General features: G+C 39.6%; 1 protein-coding gene across 1 annotated transcript in view; it reads right to left on the reverse strand.

The window, feature by feature from the left end:
• The window catches only part of LOC126474607 (uncharacterized), a 161,697-nt gene that overhangs the window by 89,821 nt on the left and 51,919 nt on the right, over positions 1 to 19,957 (reverse strand). Inside the window, exon 2 of the mRNA XM_050102084.1 lies at positions 17,134 to 17,244. Coding sequence (XP_049958041.1) covers positions 17,134 to 17,244 — 111 coding nt within the window. The remainder of the gene's footprint in view (positions 1 to 17,133; positions 17,245 to 19,957) is intronic.

The raw sequence follows: 19,957 nt of genomic DNA on the forward strand, positions 1-19,957 counted from the left end.
CAACAACTCCAGAGGGCATGCAGGAACGTATCGTTGTTTGCTTGTAATTCTCTTCAGCAGGCAACAGTGCAAGCAGTAAATAATTCTTTCATTCAACGAGTGCACCAATGTATCCGTGTCCAGGGTCACCACTCTGAGCACATTTGAATGTTCTACTCCTGGGCAATGGTACAGGAGAGTGAAGGTCAATGTTGTGTTATGTTTTTACGCGGTTTTCATTTGTTTACTGACCACTCCAGCAAGTGGACGAGTTTGTGATCCCGGGCTCAAAGTCAACGTTGTATTATGTAATTAATAACGTTGTGTTTCAGTGAATGGTACACTTCAATACATTTCCGAATGGTCTTTAGGAGAGAAAATGAATTACCGAACAAAAACATACAGGGTGCCATTTAAAAAAGTCATACCACTGTTCATATCTTTGTAAAAAAACAAAGCTACAACGAAGACAATCACGCTGATTGTTGTCCCCCTGACGGCTAAAGAACATTTGCTTGAAACATTTTGTAATTTGTTCACTTCACATCGCGATTCCTCACATAGTAACAATACAAAAAGTCTCTTAAAATTTCGTTCTGCGCATATTTTTGGCAGCAAATGGACGTTAAAGGCTGACAAACTGGCAACAATGTAATCACATATATGGTAACTGGAGTGCTGTGCAGATGGTGCAATCGACAGCGTTTTAGGTTAGCATGCAGGAGGTAGAGGGTTCGATTCTAGGTCGAGGGTTATTTATTTTTATTTGCTGAATGTAGTCTGCGTGGTACGGTATCCTGCGTCTTAGTCATTATACAGTGATTACAGTGGGTATTCCACAAAACATTTGTACTTGCGTAGTATGAACACAGAAAAGGGAATACAATAGTTTTCATTGGTGAGCTTTTAAAGCAATCTTTTGCACGTCGTGGACGCGAAATGTTCCGCTCTACTGCATCTACTAGATTCCAAACCTGTTTTCTATTTACTAGCACCCCTTACTCCTCGCCAAACGGTCCCATCGATTAGTCCATCTATTATTTTTGCCGGCTTCAATCAGGTCCATTACATTTCGTTAGGGCTTTACGTCACCAGTAGGGCTGGGAAAAAAATCAATAACCTTGACGATAGATTAAGTAAATTAGACAATGCCCAGACTGGGCTCGAGAGTCATGTGTGGGTTAGCCGCACAATTGACAACCTCGCACAGGACTTGAACCACCGCATCGATGTGCGTATCTATGAAGCGGTGAGCCGGTAGCAAGTGTTTACAGATAATTTCCAAACTCGGTTACCATTTGCACGTATTGTCACAATGGAACCACTAATTATTTCTTTCAATATTGAGTCTCATAGGCGCATGTCGTTTTGTTTCTCCTTGCGTTACTGTTAGCAATATTATTATTATTATTATTATTATTATAATCAATGGAAATGTGGAAACATCACATCCATTACCGTTATGGAAACAGTGTAATTCGAAAACGAGCATTTCACATTTTACAGTGTCGGGATGAGTCATGGAGAACAAAAGCTGAAAGAGAAGTGACGCGTGTTTTATGTAACAGTCCGCTGCGACTAATGACGTGTTTTTACTGTATGCGCTGTTCACCAGACAGGGACTAATTGCTAGTGGAGTAACGCGCCCGAGACAGACTCCGTGTACATTCGTACACATATCGTACTTTTTTCTTGTGTTATTCTAAAGCAGCGTGGCTGACTTATGGCACACACAATTATGAATATGTGGATAGGCTTCTCGTCCTTGGTGCATCTGATAACGGGACTGGTGTTGCCGCTCGTGAAGATGCTACTGAATATCCTGGTCGGCATCATCCAGATAAAAATATGTTTCGTCGTCTGGAGCTTCGCCTTTGAGAGACATGTTTTCTCCTTTCACCATCGCGTGACAGACGTCATCCAGTGACTCGCTATACTGCAACTACTGAGGAAGCTATTCTGTAAATCATACACGAAGAATCCAAGCCAAGTACACGTAGTGTAGCAAGGCAGCTGCGTGTCTCGCAACACATGGTCGTTAACATCCTGCAAGAGCATGGGGTGCACCATTATCATCATTATTCCTTAACGCAACACTTCCATACTGCAGTCCACTGTCTGCGGATGCAATTCTGTGAATGGTTCGAACAGCAACAGGAAGCCAACGACGAATTCATAAGCACTGTAGTATACTCGGATGAAGCAGCGTTCACTTGTGAGGGTGTCTTCAAAATGCACAATGCCCACCGTTGGTGTAACGTTAACGCGCACGTCACCCACGACCGTAGACATCAAGTTCGCTTTGCCATCAACGTCTGGACCGGAATATTGGAAGACAGGAATTTGTATCCCTTGGTCCCTACTTGTTACCTGACCGGTTGGCTGCACGGAAGTATCATGCATTCCTCTTAAATTATTTGCCCGACGCACTGGAAGATGTTCTACGTCATTTTTGGCAAAGGTTACGGTTGCAACATGATGGTGCACCTCCACACTTTGGAATTAATGTGCCACGGTATTTAAACAAAACATTTCCAGGGAAATGTGGATTGGGAATAAACTGGAAAAAGACAAAGATAATTAGAAGTAGCAGAACGGAGAACAATGAGAAACTTAACATCAACATTGGCAATCACGAAGTAGACAAAGTTAAGGAATACTGCTACCTAGTATTTGAGGAAGAAATTCCTGAGAGTGTGATTTGGAGGGCAGCATGTTATGGTAGTGAGACATGGAGTGTGGGAAAACTGGAATCGACGCATTTGAGATGTGGTGCCACAGAAGAATGTTGAAAATTGATTGGACTGATAAGATAATGTATGAGGAAGTTGTCCATAGAATCGGCAAAGAAAGGAACATATGAAAAACACTGACAAAGGAAGGGGCAGGATGCTGGGACATGTGTTGAAGCAGCGGCGATTAACTTCCGTGGTGCTAGAGAGAACTGTAGAGAGTAAAATTTCTAGGATAAAGCAAAGACTGGAATACAACCAGCAAATAACTGAGCGCTCTGAAAGGAAGAGGCTGGCATAGGAGAGGAATTCGTAGCGGGTCGCATGAAACTGGTCAGAAGACTTTGTGTCTGAGACTTAAAAAACAGTGTTACCATGCGAACAACACCGATTAATTGCGATACTGTACTTCATAATTTAGTATCTCATCCAGATGAATTACGTGAGACGACCACCGAGAGAAGACGAAGGTGTCTTACACCCTTTCAGAAAATATGCTCTCATTTTTGGACTGTCCTATTACCTTTTGGATAATCTCTTGTTTCTTTTTCCTAGCGTTTATGTTTTCGATATTTGGTAAGTTTTATTTCATTTAACTCTTCCACAAAATTTTCAAGGTAACCATCTGGCTGAACTGTGTTAACTTCGTTCCGTGTGTTGTCACATGTTAACTGTTTGTATATCGTATTCTCTGAGCCTCAGTGTGAGAACCAGGCCAACATCTGTCTAAACGAGCGTCGGAAACCACCTAAAAACCACTCTGGCCTATGTCGCAGCTCACGGTCTTTAATCTACCGGGTCTGGATCAAATCCCTGTATCGCAAGCTAGTGCTCTGCACGTAATGCTATACGAGCACTGTCTGTTCAACACTAGTGTGTGAACGGCTTGAATATTGGCGTTACGTTAGTCTGGATCTACGATATATTTTTGAAAAGCGTAAGAGAGCAATAAAAATAGAGGTGCTCTGTACAAAAAAGGTTTTCCATCCGTTTCCAACGAGTTTTGATGATAGTATTTAACGACATTCCCGCGGGCTTTAAGTGTGTCGCCTGAGAATGCTATTTATACATTCGCTCATCAAATAATGCAATCCTTAAGTAATAAAATATTGCCAGTTGATGTTTTTGTGACATTTCCGAGGCGTTTGGTTGTGTATCTCAAGCTAGTCTCTTAAAAGCTCAACTTTTATGGAACTGATGGATTTACGAACAGTTAGTTTGAATCATACTTAACAAACAAAGTGGACATAATTCAGACAATGTCTAAAAGATAAAAATTTTAGTGGCTGGGAGAAAAAAAAATCACAAAGGGGGTCCTACAGGGTTCAATTTTGAGTCCACTTCTACCATTATATGTGAATGTCCTTCACTTAACATTTAACAAGCAGAATCTGTCCTTTTTTCTTACGAGACTAGTGTTATAATAATCCCGTTAAAGAGAAAATAACAGAAAAGAGATGAGTGATATTTTCCAAAGAATAATAAAATGGTTCTGAGAAAATGACACACTATAAATTTCTAAAAAAAAATGTGCAGAATACTATATTCAGTTTTCTACAGCAAATAGCATCATACCAGCCACTGATGTAGCACATGACTAACAGTCAGTAAATGATGTAGAATGCAGCAGATTTTTGGGTGTGCATACTGATGAAAGTTTGAATAGAAAGAAGCATTTTACTGAGCTTCTCAGAAATTAAGTCCAGGTACTTCTGCTCTGCTAATCTGGGAAACAAACAAATCAACCTTCTCACATATTTGCATATACCACTCAGTAATGTATTATGGAATAATTTCCTGGGGTAACTCATCACACAGAAATGAAGTATTGATTGCACAAAGCTAGCAGTAAGACTAAACTGTGGTCTTCACTCACGGGCGTCAAGCGGGTACCTCTTCAAGGAGCTAGGCGTTTTAACTGCGCCCTCACAGTACATATATTCGCTAATGAAATTCATCATAAATTATCCATAAAAATTTTACAAGAATGGTGATGTCGATACTAACAACACAATAGAAAAAATGACGTTCATTACCTATCATTAAAGCTCTCAATGACTCAGAAAGGAGTTCAACATGCAGCAACAAAAGTTTTTGATCATTAGTCCAATAACATAAAATATCTGCCGGGCAGCTAAATAAGTTTTAAATCCAACTTAAAATCATTTCTCCTGGACAGCTTCTTCTATTCACTGACGAATTTCTACTTAAAAATGGTTAGCACTAGTCATATATACATATCCTGTAAACTGACTCTTCCCGCATCATTTCAGTAAAAGAATCGTTCAAATGATAAATGGGATATGTAACTAACTAAATAACTAACCAGTGCAGTAATTTCTGTACTACCGGAGGTACAGCTCTGGTCTCTGAACATGTTGAAACGTCCCCTTTGAACAATTATACACGACTGTGCTTATACTGACACACAATATTTTTAGCGCAACGCAATCTGACTTTCAAAAATCCCTACAAAAGAATGGCCCTGACTAACATTAAACTATACCTTTCACAAATCACTAAATCACTTACCTCACAATAATCTTCGTTTCTCCCACTACTGCAATACAGCAAGCGCCACTACTGCCAGCTAAATAAAAGATTCAAACTACTAAAGGCACTAACTACTGATAGGGATAGTTAGCAAATGAAAGATATTAATAGAGAACAAACAATGTATTTACCTTGATATCATCATATATAAATATAGCAGTTCATGACAAATTACAAATCTCCGCCATCTCTCTCCCCACATCCACCACTGCTGGCGGCTCACCTCCAACTGCGCAACGCTACGCGCTGTTCACAGCCAGCTGCCTAACACTACAATGGCAGACAACAATGCAAACTAGCCACAGACTGCACACAGCACAGCCAGTGATTTTCATATTGAGCGCTACGTAACGTTGCCAATAAGAAAACATAAACAGCCTACTTACATAGCCCCCATGCTCCCCACAAAAATTTTACAAATTTTTTTTTGGGCAGTGGCCAATAATGATTTGATAAAATTTTTCATAATTACAATAACAAAGAAATCAAATGCACACATTTATTGATATTATGTTGGTCAAAAGCTCAAATTTTCTCACAGTCCATAAAGACAGTCCTCATCATTCATTACGGTAAAATAGTGTTTTTCTCAAAGTCCGAGCAGTAGAAGAAAATGCACATGGAAGTAGTGGATTTCCATGCAGTCTTGAAGAAGTAGTGTTGTCCTTCCAACGGAAAGACAGTGCTGACTCTCGACATGCTGACAGGTAATGGGCCACAACAGAGCAAACCCACTGCAGAGTCAGTCGAAGTTTTGATGAATATTGGTAGGTAGGTCATCACAGAGCAGACCCACTGTAGTCCTGGTAGAGAGTATGGTATTGGTGGGCCACCAGAGGTGCAGACTCACTGTAGTCCTTGTAGAGATAATGGTATTGATGGATCATCAAAGATGTAGACCCACTGTAGTCCTTGAAGAGATGGCCAGCAGCCATCTGTTGTGACTGTGCTGGTGCACAATCACCACTGAAGAGTCTTGCGGACAATATAGCAAGTCCATAAACCACCACTTGTGCACTCACAAAGTTTTTGAAATTGTTCTTAGAACCAGCAATGCTGTTATCCAGTCCCTTGCTGAATTATTAACACACGTGCAAACACTAACAGTCCCTACTTCTCACATATTGTCCATATACTATGACCAACAGAAACGTGTGCAGTGAAATGTAACTTAATTTGAAGAACTGGTAACAATTACAATTTGGTAACATAAAAATACAATAACAAAGGTACAAAATACATCATTAAAGAACATAACAATACAGAGAACATTTGTAGTACAGGCTTTACAAAAGAATAGAAATAAACATATACATCAGTGGAATTATGACATGAGTACATACATAAAGGATCACAATAACTTTTGAAACATCAACTTCACACATGAGCATTGAACAGAACAGAATTAATAATGTCTAACATCTTTACAAAGTAAATAACATATTATTAATGCCAATTATATTCGAGGATAACAGTATTCCTCATCATAGTGAATGTAGCTTAATATTAAAAGAAGAAAAAATTCTATGAAACTACACAGAGACAGGAAGAAAACAAATACACAAGGGTACACAAACACATAGTGGGATAACACCAATAGGAAAGGACAGGGTTCGTTTTCAGTGTAACATTTGGTACTGCAGTCCAACCCAAAACTTCATATATCTTTCCTCTTATTTCATCCTTTGTTTCCACCAAAAAAATTCTATCTAAGCATGCTTTCTGTATTTATATGTTCACACATTTCTTACCTCAACATTTATTTCCAAGAAAATCCTACCTAAACCTGTTTTCTCAATGCATTTCTTCCAATTCATCGTAACTCATTCTCTTAGAGGCTACCCCCTCTTAAGCTAACTTAAATCTACTGAGCTCAGATGCTAAACTAAGGGACGAGGCAATGCAGCAGCACAAAATAAGTAACACAAACAGCAATGCAAAAAATGCAAATTGGCAAAGCTAGCAGCATAAATGAGCAAAAGTCAAATTCAATAACACTATGCCTGGCAAACAGCAGCAACTTATACCTAAACATGACATAGCGCAAGGAGAAAAAATATTACACTAAAATGGCCATGTCTAGTACCTATGTCACATCTTAACATTAGAGTGATGCATCACAATTTATTCTACAAAAGAAATTACCAAGTACTTGAAAAGAAAATTATGTGTTACTGTTACTAGTTCCTTCTTATTGTTCTTTCCTTTCCAAGTGCTCCTTTTTTTAAAGAATGTGGATCATAAAATAATTATTTAATAGATCTGTTGACAGAAAGTGTTCACATTAGCAAATGCATTTCATTTTATAAAAGCGATGCTGCAACACAGCTGAAAAACAGGTATCAAATGAAATAAGCAATTACGCAAACCAAAGCATAAAAATATCATTCAATAGTCATGTGACATTTCATAAGTTAGTAGAAATTCTCTCAACTCTCGTAGAAAGACGCTTGTCGTAATCAGGTGTGCAGATGTACGAAGATTTCCCATCAATTCATAAGCATTTCAGTAATTAGCACAAAGTGCGAGTAATCATATGTTTTCAAGTACCGAGGGTGTCGCATTAGCGATGTAAGGCACACTCTAATGGCTTGTTCTCCAGGTGTTTGACACAGCTGTGTGCCCACAACGCATTACAAAAATCATATGTTTTCAAGTTCGACCATGTCGTTTTTGCGATGCTTTCTACAAAGGAATGGCAGAAGCGAGGTTAATGGCGTCCCCTTTTTTTTCTACCTGTGCCGCTGAAAAGGGCTCGCAATAATGGCTTTTTCTCCAGGCGTCTGACACAGCTGGGTGCCCGCGACGCATTACGTGCAGGTGGTCACTTAACTTTCTTACGGAAATATTTACCGCTACAGTGACAGTCTCACATAAAAATATTTCACAGGTCAAGAATTAGCGTTGCAAATCTGTAGAAACAAAATCCTATGAATATAACAGTGTCCAAAAAATGTTCAGTGGCATTGTGATACATTCACACATGATTCACACATGTCATAACTCTTAAAGTACGATTCTTGGTTTCCAACATCCTTTTTCACAAGTCAAGAGTCCCTACCCACTATTCATTACTCCTTACCTTATTACACATATACGTATCCATCGACACTCGTCAATATTTCGTCATTATAAATATGAAGCATAATCAAATAACTCATATAGCCTCAGCCTATTAATCGTAAACATACCTCAGCAGCATAATACACATCGTCGTCGTAAAAATAACATCATAACACCTCAGTCAAATCTCAAAATCGTCGTAGCATCCTCCAATAATTAAAAAAAATTCTCTGCTCATGTCAAAAGTGTCATCTGCCTCAAACGTACTTTAAAAATCATAATCCCTTTACCAAATACATCATTCAAAGCTCTCATAGTATCACAATGGTTCCGAAAAAATATGAACAGTTTACAAAGTACAGACAAAATACAGTTTCATAAGTGTGAAGTTATCCAACTGTGTAATTACGTAAACATCTGTCACTGATATAGTAAAAATAAATGTTTGTCTCTCTCAGTTAAATGATCAGATAGCTGTGTAAATTGTGTGTTAGAGAAATATGGTACCGATGTGTAAAGTTGTATAAGCAAATACCATATTAGCTAGGGTTCCTTGTGCTTGCCAAACACATGGTACACAAAGTAGGCGTGTACCCCCCTGAGGATTAATGTAATTATACCCTCAGGTGCTACAGATTATTGCAATGGAATGAAATGTATCACGGAAAAACTTTGTATCATTGTATTTCAAATATCTTTGAAAATAAATGTTTTTAGTACAAAATTGATCACTCAAATACGTGTCCTGTAGCGCTAAACATGCGTCTTGCTGTAAGATAATCTCTGTGGAAGTGTCGTAGTTATCGTCCCCCAAAGCTAAGTTCTGCAGAAGTCAATGTACTGACCTCATGATAAACAAAGTGAAATGCTTTGCATATAGATATCATACTTATTACGCTTATTGCCGTGATGAAGAAAGTACTGTGCTGTAACGTATTGTTGTGCTACAGAAAAGGCTGTCTCCTTGTAGCTATACCATAAAAGTTACTACTAAAACATGTTTTACTTTCCAGAATAATACAGAAAAACTGTGCAGATATAAAACAGAAACACCGCAAAATCAACATTGTAAATTGTCACTCATTAGTAGCGTCGTGATAAAATCGTGTAGCTGTCACATAAACTAACTATTGTCTCATCTGGTATCTCACAGAAAGTACTTTAAATCCGGAATGTATTTTCAAGTAAACCAAAATGTTGCATTAAAATCTCATTAGCAGTACTGGTAAATGTTCTAATCGTGCAACTAACAAGCAAGAATGTACACACACAATTACACTGTGTCGTCTGTTCGCAATAACAATGCATTCGTAATTTCTGTTTAAATAATTTCTCTTGGTTCTTGGCTGGATATTTAACTTCAAACATTGTTGCATGGTAACAGTTTCTAAAGCATACTAGTAACGTGAAGTGAAACGTTTTATGGCAAAGACAAAGTTAAAAGACAGATTATCTGTCAATAAATGGTTTTACATGAGAAATGTGGTGTAAACCTTTACTCTTCCTAGTATGCAGAGTTTCAACTTCAACGCAATTATCATGTGGTATACGTCGGATTCTGTAAGGTCCATTGTAAACTAGAAAGAATTTGTGGCTCAAGTGTTTCTTCTTATGTGACAATGAATGAGCTTTAATGAGAACTTTCTGACCAATACATAATTTCTTTGCATTTGCTTTACCGTTTAGTTTTCTCCGTTTGTCTGCTGCAGATTTTATATTTTTAAGAGCCAAATCAATTATGTCTTTGTGTCGAAGTTTACGTGTATTCGGGAAAGGTACAAGCTCTCTGATTCTGTTCGGAGGTTCCACATTCTTCAGTACAAGAGTAGGTGGTAAAGCAGTGGAATCATGAGGCATTTCATTCAGCACATTTTGAAATAAGTGTAAATATCTGTCCCAATGCTGATGCTTTCTGTGACAATAAAGTCAGCAAAGCTTATTGATTTCTTTCATAATCCGTTCAGACGGGTTACAATGTGGTGAGTACAATGAAATAAAAACAGGTTTGATTTTATGGTTGCGAAGCATGCGTGACCAAACAGCAGATCTGAATTGCGGTCCGTTATCTGAAATGACTTTGCTAACGTGTCCAACTTCACGTAAGAAATTTTTAACAAAGGCGTTGGATACAGACCGTCCAGTGGCTTTACGTAACGGTGTGAAAGAAACAAATTTTGAAGTAAGTTCAACAGCGACTAGAACGTACGAAAATCCATTAGATGTTCTGACAAGCGGTCCCAAGAGATCAACAGCAGCAAATTCTTTTAATTTAGAAGGAATGATAGGAAACAGCGGAGCACTATGGGAGATAGTAGATGGTTTCGCCTTTTGACAAAGTTTACAAATAGACAAGACTCTTCGAATTCTCTTTTCCATATTGTTAAAATAACAAGTCGTTCGAAGAATATGATAACATTTTCGTGGGCCAAAATGTGCGTAGCTGAAATGAATGTACCAAATGAGCTTATTAACAAAATCGTCTGGAATGCAAAGTACCCATAGCTTGTCATCAACAGTGCAGCGTTTGAAGAGTATGTTGTTTCTAACCAGGTAATAATGCCGAATCTGAGTGTGTGTCTTTTCATGCCATTTACTTTTGATGTCTCTCCAAATCGGATCTTTATCTTGTTCATGAGCAATGTCTTTTAAAGATGTGGTGATGAAGTTTTCAAAGGCGACTTTCTGAATGTAAAGAATACTGAAATTTTTCTCGAGGTTGCCTTCTTTGTTACTTTTCTCAAGCCCAGCCGGTGCGCGTGACAGTGCGTCCGCAACAATGTTCTCCTTGCCGGGAATGTAGACTATTGTGAAGCGGAATTCTTGCAGAAACAATGCCCAACGTTTTAACCTGTCATGATTTAATTTTGAAGACATAAGAAATTGTAATGCACGATGATCACTGTATACTTTTACGTGCTTACCAGAAAGAAAGAAACGGAATTTGTTAAATGCCCAAACGATAGCTAAAGCTTCTAATTCAGTAACGGAATAATTTTTTTCAGATTTTGTTAGCACTCGGCTAGCAAAAGCAATGGTTTTCTGAACAGTAGTGTCATTTTCTGTGGCTTCTTGAAATAAATGAGCACCAAGACCGACTTTAGAAGAATCCGTGCTAAGGCAGAAATCTTGTGACAGATCAGGATGAGCTAGTATTGGCGCGTGAAGTAACGCTTCTTTCAAAGAATTGAATTCCAACTGTGCTTGTTCGTCCCAGTTCCAAATAGTATTTTTTCCAGTGAGAGAACAAAGTTTTGGTGTAACTAGAATTTGCATATTCAGAAAACGGCGGTAAAAATTTACGAGACCTAGAAAACTGCGGACTTGTCTTTTTGTGGATGGAACTGGAATGGCTCTGATTGCTTCTAACTTTTCAGGATCCGGCTGAATGCCTTCAGAAGAAATAATATGTCCCAAAAACTTCACCTTTGACCTACCGAATTCAGACTTTTCCAAGTTAACTGTAATTCCAGATTCTGCAAAAATACGTAACAAACTGTTGAGGATGCGATTATGTAGTTCCCATGAAGCTTCTGCTATTAGAATATCGTCCACATATAAGGTGATGTGACGTTTTAAGAACTCAGGTAATATGGAATTTAGCCCGCGAATGAATGCTGCTGAAGAAATGTTCAAACCAAAGGGAAGTTTCCGAAACTGATAACAAACGCCGAAACCAAGGAAAGCTGTGTATTTTCTGCATTCTGGATGAAGTTCGATCTGATAAAAGCTGGATCTGAGATCAATGGAAGACAACACTTTTACACCATTAAAATTTTGAAGAAGTTCTTCCATCGTCTGCGGCCTGTCTGTTTCAGGAATAATGATAGTATTGATTTGTCTCGAATCTAAGACAAGTCTGATCGATCCATTTTTCTTCTCAACAACATGTAACGGATTGTTGTATGAGCTTACTGCAGGCTCAATAATGCCCTCGTCAAGCATAGACTGTATTTCTGTTCTAACACGGTCCCTATAATGTGCTGGAATTACGTATGGTCTAACACAAAATTTTGTATGCTCACGAACACGAAATTGGTATTGAAATCCCTTGATTGTTCCTGTTTTGTGAGTAAAAACTGTGGAATGTGCTTGTAAAATCTCAAAAAGGTCCTGCCTATCAGTGTCATTACAATTCTCAATTGTTTGAATTTTATTCTGAATTAACTCATTAATTTCAAATATGCCGTCGATGTCATCCCTGTCAGTACTTGCAGAGTGATTGTTAGTGTCTAGTTCCGTAGAAAATTCCGAACTGTTATCTAACAGAAGGTAAAGCCGATTAATTTCCTCATCATGGTTTGAGAGCCAGTCTTCAAATTTCAAAGCTATTGACTTACCTTCTTTCTCTAAACTTATTTCAGCATCGTGAAAGCTTAAGACTGCTTTGTATTCATTCAAAAAGTCTACTCCCAGTATAATTTCCGTCGACAATAGTGGAACAATAAGAAAGTTCATAGAGAAGCTGTGGCTTTGACAAAAGAATACTAAGTTGGTTTGTTGGCGTACATCTACACTTTTTCCAAAGATTGCACCTTGTAATTTAATCTTACGTAACGGAAGTGTGGGGCAATCGTTCGATTTGTTGCACTTGCTAAAAGCTGTTTCACTAATTACTGAAATGGGACTGCCAGAGTCAAGTACTGCCGTAAATTTTACGTCATTTACAGTAATGTGAATCACAGGATATGCAATGTTGTTATGTTTTACGTCGTGTTCCTGGAGTAAGATGTCCCTAATGTCTTCCATTTTTACGTAATTACTAGCTACGGCAGCTGCGTCGTCAGTTTCATAAGTACGTATTGTGGCTGCCAGCTGAGTGAGTCATTGCCTATTGTCTCTTTGTTGGCGCGCGTCGTTATTGGGATTTGGAGACCTAACTTCTACAAATTCATCGTGACGAGAGTGCTCTGCTCTGTTTAAATCTCGCCAGTTCTGATGCAATTCAGGTCTGTCGTTACGATCATATCGTCTGTCGTCATGTCGGTAGATTTGATAGTATCTTTCTTGTCGGTCACGTGGTGGAGAATTTCTCCCTGAATCGTAACTGCGCGCTGGACCGTTGCGTCTGAAGTTATTCTGTCTCCCTTGATAATAATTATTTTGGTTCCCATATTGTCTGTTTCTCTGATTGTCTCTGTGATAGTCATTACCGTGGAGAGGTGATCTTTCCCTGTAATTATTACTACTCTGCCAACGGTTGTCATACGGGTGGTGTCTATTTTGGTCACGATTTGTGTGGTGAGAATAGCCTTGTCGCGTCCAGTTATCGTTTCTGTCGCCACGGAATTGTGACGGATGTGACCTGTAGTGATTGTTTTCCTGTTTTCGTATCCCGCGACTGTCTGTGTCAATTTCTAATTCTTGTAACAGTCCCTGAAAAGCTTCAATGTCGTCTTTGCAACGTCCTGCTAAAATAATATGTCGTAAATGTTTAGGCAGTTTGATTAAGCAAATGCGGATGAGTTCTGAGGGGCTGTATGGGTTTGACAGGTATTGATTCTTGTGCAACATGTCTTCAAAATATTTCACAAGACTGGAAAATTCAGATTGTTCGAAGTGCTTCATCATTATTATGTTATGTTTTACACGGTCTTGTGTAGCTTGAGACCAATACGCTGAGAGGAAGGCATGATAAAAATCTCCTTCACTGTGACAATCGTGAATGACCGATCGCATTCTTACACCTGGTTCATTCTCTAAGTAGCCACACATAAATTCTAACCTGTGCTCCAATGACCAGTTGGGAGGGAAACAATGAGAGAATTGATGGAGCCACGCTTGTGGATGAATGTCGTTGGCAGAATTCTTAAACGTTTTGAATTTACGTGTAGTAATGAACAGCTTATAGTCAAAATCATCGTGTCGGCGAGTAGCATCTCGGTCATAGTTACGTCGTGTCGGCGGTTCCATCTCAAAATTCGGTGTACCTTGCCAATTTCTTTCATAATTACCGAAATGCCCTGTGTTATTATTTTGTGGCTTTTGCGTATTTCTAAGTTCCTCTTCCCGTGTTGGAGCGCGAGTGTCTTCTGAAATACGTAATTCTTGTATTACCTGTGTCAGCTGATCTTGTACTTCCCGGATTTCTCTTTGGTGTTGCGTATCAATTTGATTCAGATTTTGTTTTAGTTTCCTAATTTGTTCGCTCTGTTCTGTGTCATTAAAGACTACCGGTTTTGCGTCATTCAGATTATCATCTACCTTCGTAGATAAATTATTTAGCTGATCCGAAAGTTCAACTACTTTCTCTGATAATGAACACATTTCCTCAGTGTGTTTTTCTGAACCAAGTTTCAGAGTGTCCATTTGTGTTGAAATCGAATCTACTGTGTCCTTTAAGTTATCCTGAGTTTTTGCAAGTTGCGTAACCGAATCGGTAGATGCAACTGAGTCAAATTTAGCTTGCAAGGTCTCATGATTTTCATGAACAATAATTTGCAGTTCTTTTATGGCTGCTTCGTGATTCTGTAATGCATTTTCATGCCGCGAAAAAATAGGTTGAAAATGCTCACAAATTTGTGTTTTTACGTCATTACAGACTTTTTGACATTTAGATTCAATGTTATGTAACTCAGTAGTTAAATCTTCACGTGTTTGTTCAAGTGTGGTGTCTAACTTTTGAAGATTTTGTTCCATTGTGTCTAACTGTTGCTGTGTTTGTCTCTGATGTTGTTCCACTGTGTCTAACTTTTTAAGATTTTGTTCCACTGTGTCTAACTTTCGAAGATTTTGTTCCATTGTGTCTAACTTTTTAAGATTTTGTTCCACTGTGTCTAACTTTCGAAGATTTTGTTCCATTGTGTCTAACTTTTGAAGCTTTTGCTGTGTTTGTCCCATTTGCTGTATTAATTGTAATAACAATGCACTGGTGTCTGGAACATGTTCCTCAGTGCTTTTCGGCAGTGAATTTGCACCGGCAACATTCACATTTTGACAAGCAGAAAATGTGTCTTGACTTATTTGAGAAAACGGTGAGGAACCAAAACCTGAATCTACAGTATTTGCGAGATTGTTTCCTGTCATTTCGGATTCCTGAGGCGAGCTGTTGCCGACCGATCGTTCGATAATGCGTCCCTCTTCACTAATTGTTTCACTGTCCACGCCATTGTTTGCCGCCCGCTCCATTTCCCTATGCACAGTTACCAAATTACTACTTTGAATGTCTGTTAATTCATTACTCTGCGGCGCTAACACACTGCTTTCGTCTTCACTGTCATTTCTCAGTTTACTTTGGAGCCTAGTATTACGTTTTTCACACTCCATTATTGTCACAATATTTCACACGACAACACAGAAAAGCACAATTTGAAGTGCAAAAATAAGAGAACACATTAACATAACACTGAAAAAATATCTAGTTAATTGCACGCGCTGCTGAGAAATACTTGGTGTAAAACTGCATGCATGCTACAACTGTTTTACTGTACCACAATGAAAGACTGCAACTACAAAGGAGATTCTCTCTACAATTACGCGCTAGCAATAAACAAAGGCTACACTAATTACACAAACTACAAGAAAAAAAATCAGAAGACTCCAGTGAGGTATCCTAGGCCAAGGGTCGACATATGAAACGTCCCCTTTGAACAATTATACACGACTGTGCTTATACTGACACACAATATTTTTAGCGCAACGCAATCTGACTTTCAAAAATCCCTACAAAAGAATGGCCCTGACTAACATTAAACTATACCTTTCACAAATCACTAAATCACTTACCTCACAATAATCTTCGTTTCTCCCACTACTGCAATACAGCAAGCGCCACTACTGCCAGCTAAATAAAAGATTCAAACTACTAAAGGCACTAACTACTGATAGGGATAGTTAGCAAATGAAAGATATTAATAGAGAACAAACAATGTATTTACCTTGATATCATCATATATAAATATAGCAGTTCATGACAAATTACAAATCTCCGCCATCTCTCTCCCCACATCCACCACTGCTGGCGGCTCACCTCCAACTGCGCAACGCTACGCGCTGTTCACAGCCAGCTGCCTAACACTACAATGGCAGACAACAGACTGCACACAGCACAGCCAGTGATTTTCATATTGAGCGCTACGTAACGTTGCCAATAAGAAAACATAAACAGCCTACTTACAATGTGACTTCAGTCACCTGCAGATTCCTATTGTCTGCGTCGTCCACCATGTTGTTCCGCTACCTGACAGACATTTTATGTTATTGGGTAAATGAACAAAACTTTCTGTTGCTGCTTGTTGAACTCCTTTCTGAGTCACTGACAGCTTTAATAATGAGCAATAAAGGCCACTTTTCCCTCTGTACGTGATAAATTATTTATTTATTTCTAGTTTTGAACATCAAGTCAACATGCGATGTAATAGACTGTGTTCTAGTGACATTTCGTGGCAGCCATGTTGCAGAAACGTAAGAAACGAGCGTATCTGGACGGTACGCTCAGACACACGGAGTTCGACATGCGGCTAGTATAGAGATCACTGTTTCCGTGTAATCACAGCAGGAGACCACGTGTGATTACCTTCAGACCGCAAGGCTGCAAACAGACTTTCTGTTGTAGTACACAGCGTACGAAATATATTAAGCCGAAAGATTGGCGGCTTTTGTTATCTTCCTACAGTGATAGACTTTATAAACATAAAACTTGCTCATGGAAACTTGTATTAAAACTCTGCGGCCGAGCTGTACAACTTTTGAAGTGAACACGAACACTTACTCCTCCGTTGAGCCACACGAGCCCTTTTAAGAAAGCGTATAAATGTGCTAGCGGTAGCTGCAGAAACGCCACTGCCACAGTGTGTGTGTGTGTACTCACCGACTGGGTGGAAGCGGGACACGTCTTTGCCGCAGATCTCGCGGTTGTACTGCAGCTCCTTGCACGTCTGCCACGGCCCGAAGTAGCCACCCTCTCGTAAGATGTCCCGACCTGTAACATAAACAACCGTGATCAAGATGAGCGTTAAGAGACATGGTACATCATTATGTTTCATAAAAAAAAAGAGCCGTGTGGCCAATATATTGGTCACGACAGTAATCAGCAACTGTACTGATTTTTGAAACAATTTTAATGTATCGTTCATTTTTCAGTCCGAGGTGCACATTTTTTAAACAGTATGATTAGTTTCGATCTCCCTGGATCATCTTCAGATCTACGTAGTTGATTCAACAGTCATTAGTGTCTGTGTCTGAACTGCACATTAGAATACAGACGCGACGGATTGCTGACGCATCTACATAGATTTGAAGGTGATCTAGGGAAATCGAAACTAGTCATACTGTACAAAAAAAATGCAACTGGGACAGAAAAATAAACGACACATTAAAATTGTTGTAAAAGAGGACGAAAAGAGCTTACAGAGATCCATAGACTTTCCCCGGAATCTTTTAACATTTAACTCTAGTTCCTCTCTTTAACACCTTATTAACTGTTTCGTAATTTGATGTTATGGAAAAGCTAATGCAAGTCGATTCACTAGTTATCAAACTATTCTCACAACATGTATTCAGAGTACCAATTTGGATTAATCTTAAATTTCACGATCTTTTTAAATGATATATTCTTTTAAATAAATGAAAAACCAGTAACAGTTATAGGCTGTTTTTAAAGAACTGTATAACAAAATATATTCAAAAATTAAGTGATATAAATATGCAGAAGAGCTTTTATCAACTACGATTAAAACACAGATCGACCAGTATTGTACAATCTGTGAGACACAGTACTTTTGAGGAAGTGCTCTGTCATATAACAATTACAGTATTGCAGTGCCTGTGTTGTTCAGAAGTACGATACAGGCTCCATAATACGTCGGCTCGGCTCTGTGAACTTACACTACCGGCCATTAAAATTGCTACACCACGAAGATGACGTGCTATAGACGCGAAATTTAACCGATAGGAAGAAGATGCTGTGATATGTAAATGATTAGCTTTTCAGAGCATTCACACAAGGTTGGCGCCGGTGGAGACACCTAAAACGTGCTGACATGAGGAAAGTTTCCAACCGATTTCTCATACACAAACAGCAGTTGACCGGCGTTGCCTGGTGAAACGTTGTTGTGATGCCTCGTGTAAGGAGGAGAAATGCATACAATCACGTTTCCGAATTTGATAAAGGCGAATTGTAGCCTATCACGATTGCGGTTTATCGTATCGCGACACTGTTGCTCGCGTTGGTCGAGATCCAAAGACTGTTAGCAGAATATGGAATCGGTGGGTTCAGGAGGGTAATACGGAACGCCGTGCTGGATCCCAACGGCTTCGTATCACTAGCAGTCGAGATGACAGGCATCTTACCTTCATGCCTGTAACGGATCGTGCAGCCACGTCTCGATCCCTGAGTCAACAGATGGGGACGTTAGCAAGACAACAACCATCTGCACGAACACTTCGACGACGCTTGCAGCAGCATGGACTATCAGCTCGGAGACCATGGCTGCGGTTACCCTTGACACTGCATCACAGACACGAGCGCCTGCGATGGTGTACTCAACGACGAACCTGGGTGCACGAATGGCAAAACGTCATTTTTTCGGATGAATCCAGGTTCTGTTTACAGCATCATGATGGTCGCATCCGTGTTTGGTGACATCGAGTTGAACGCACATTGGAAGCGTGTCGTCGCCATACTGGCGTATCACCCGGCTTGATGGTATGGGGTGTCATTGGTTACACGTCTCAGAAACCTCTTGTTCGCATTGACGGCACTTTGAACAGTGGACGTTACATTTCAGATGTGTTACGAACCGTGGCTGTACCCTTCATTCGATCTCTGTGAAACCCTACATTTCAGCAGGATAATGCACGACCGCATGTTGCAGGTCCTGTACGGGCCTTTCTGGATACAGAAAATGTTCGACTGCTGCCCTGGCCAGCACATTCTTCAGATCTCTCACCAATTGAAAACGTCTGGTCAATGGTAGCCGAGTAACTGGCTCGTCACAATACGCCCGTGGCTACTCTTGACGAACTGTGGTATCGTGTTGAATCTGCATGGGCAGCTGTACCTGTACACGCCATCGAAGCTCTGTTTGACTCAATGACCAGGCGTATCAAGGCCGTTATTATGGCCAGAGGTGGTTGTTCTAGGTACTGATTTCTCAGGATCTATGCACCCAAATTGCGTGAAAGTGTAATTACATGTCAGTTCTAGTATAATATATTTGTCTAATGCATACCCGTTTATCATCTGCGTTTCTTCTTGGTGTAGCAATTTTAATGGCCAGTAGTGTAGGAAGTGATCTGATGACATCGCGGATGCGTGGTTACATACAAACAGTTCTGCTTGAATTGTAGTAATTCAGAGAAACACACATGGCATCGCATTTCTGAACAATACAGGCACTGCAATATCGTGCTTACTCGCCGTCACCGGGCTAGCAACCTTCAACTAAAATGTCTCCCTTGTACGGAAATATAGATGACGGACGTGTGCGTACAGATTGTAGACACCTGGCTAACGATATGTGGAAGTTTAGGTCTGGAAATGAAGTGTGCTCAGATAGCCTAACAATAAGACGACCGCTCGTGATAAGCGGGAAATCTGGGTTCGAGCCCCAGTCCGGCACAAATTTTCGTTGTCATTCCGTAATACAGTGGATGGTTGCCCAAATTCTCAACTCCGAATACAATGCACGTAT

The sequence above is a fragment of the Schistocerca serialis genome, chromosome 4 (assembly GCF_023864345.2).
Source record: "Schistocerca serialis cubense isolate TAMUIC-IGC-003099 chromosome 4, iqSchSeri2.2, whole genome shotgun sequence".
Taxonomy (NCBI): domain Eukaryota; kingdom Metazoa; phylum Arthropoda; class Insecta; order Orthoptera; family Acrididae; genus Schistocerca; species Schistocerca serialis.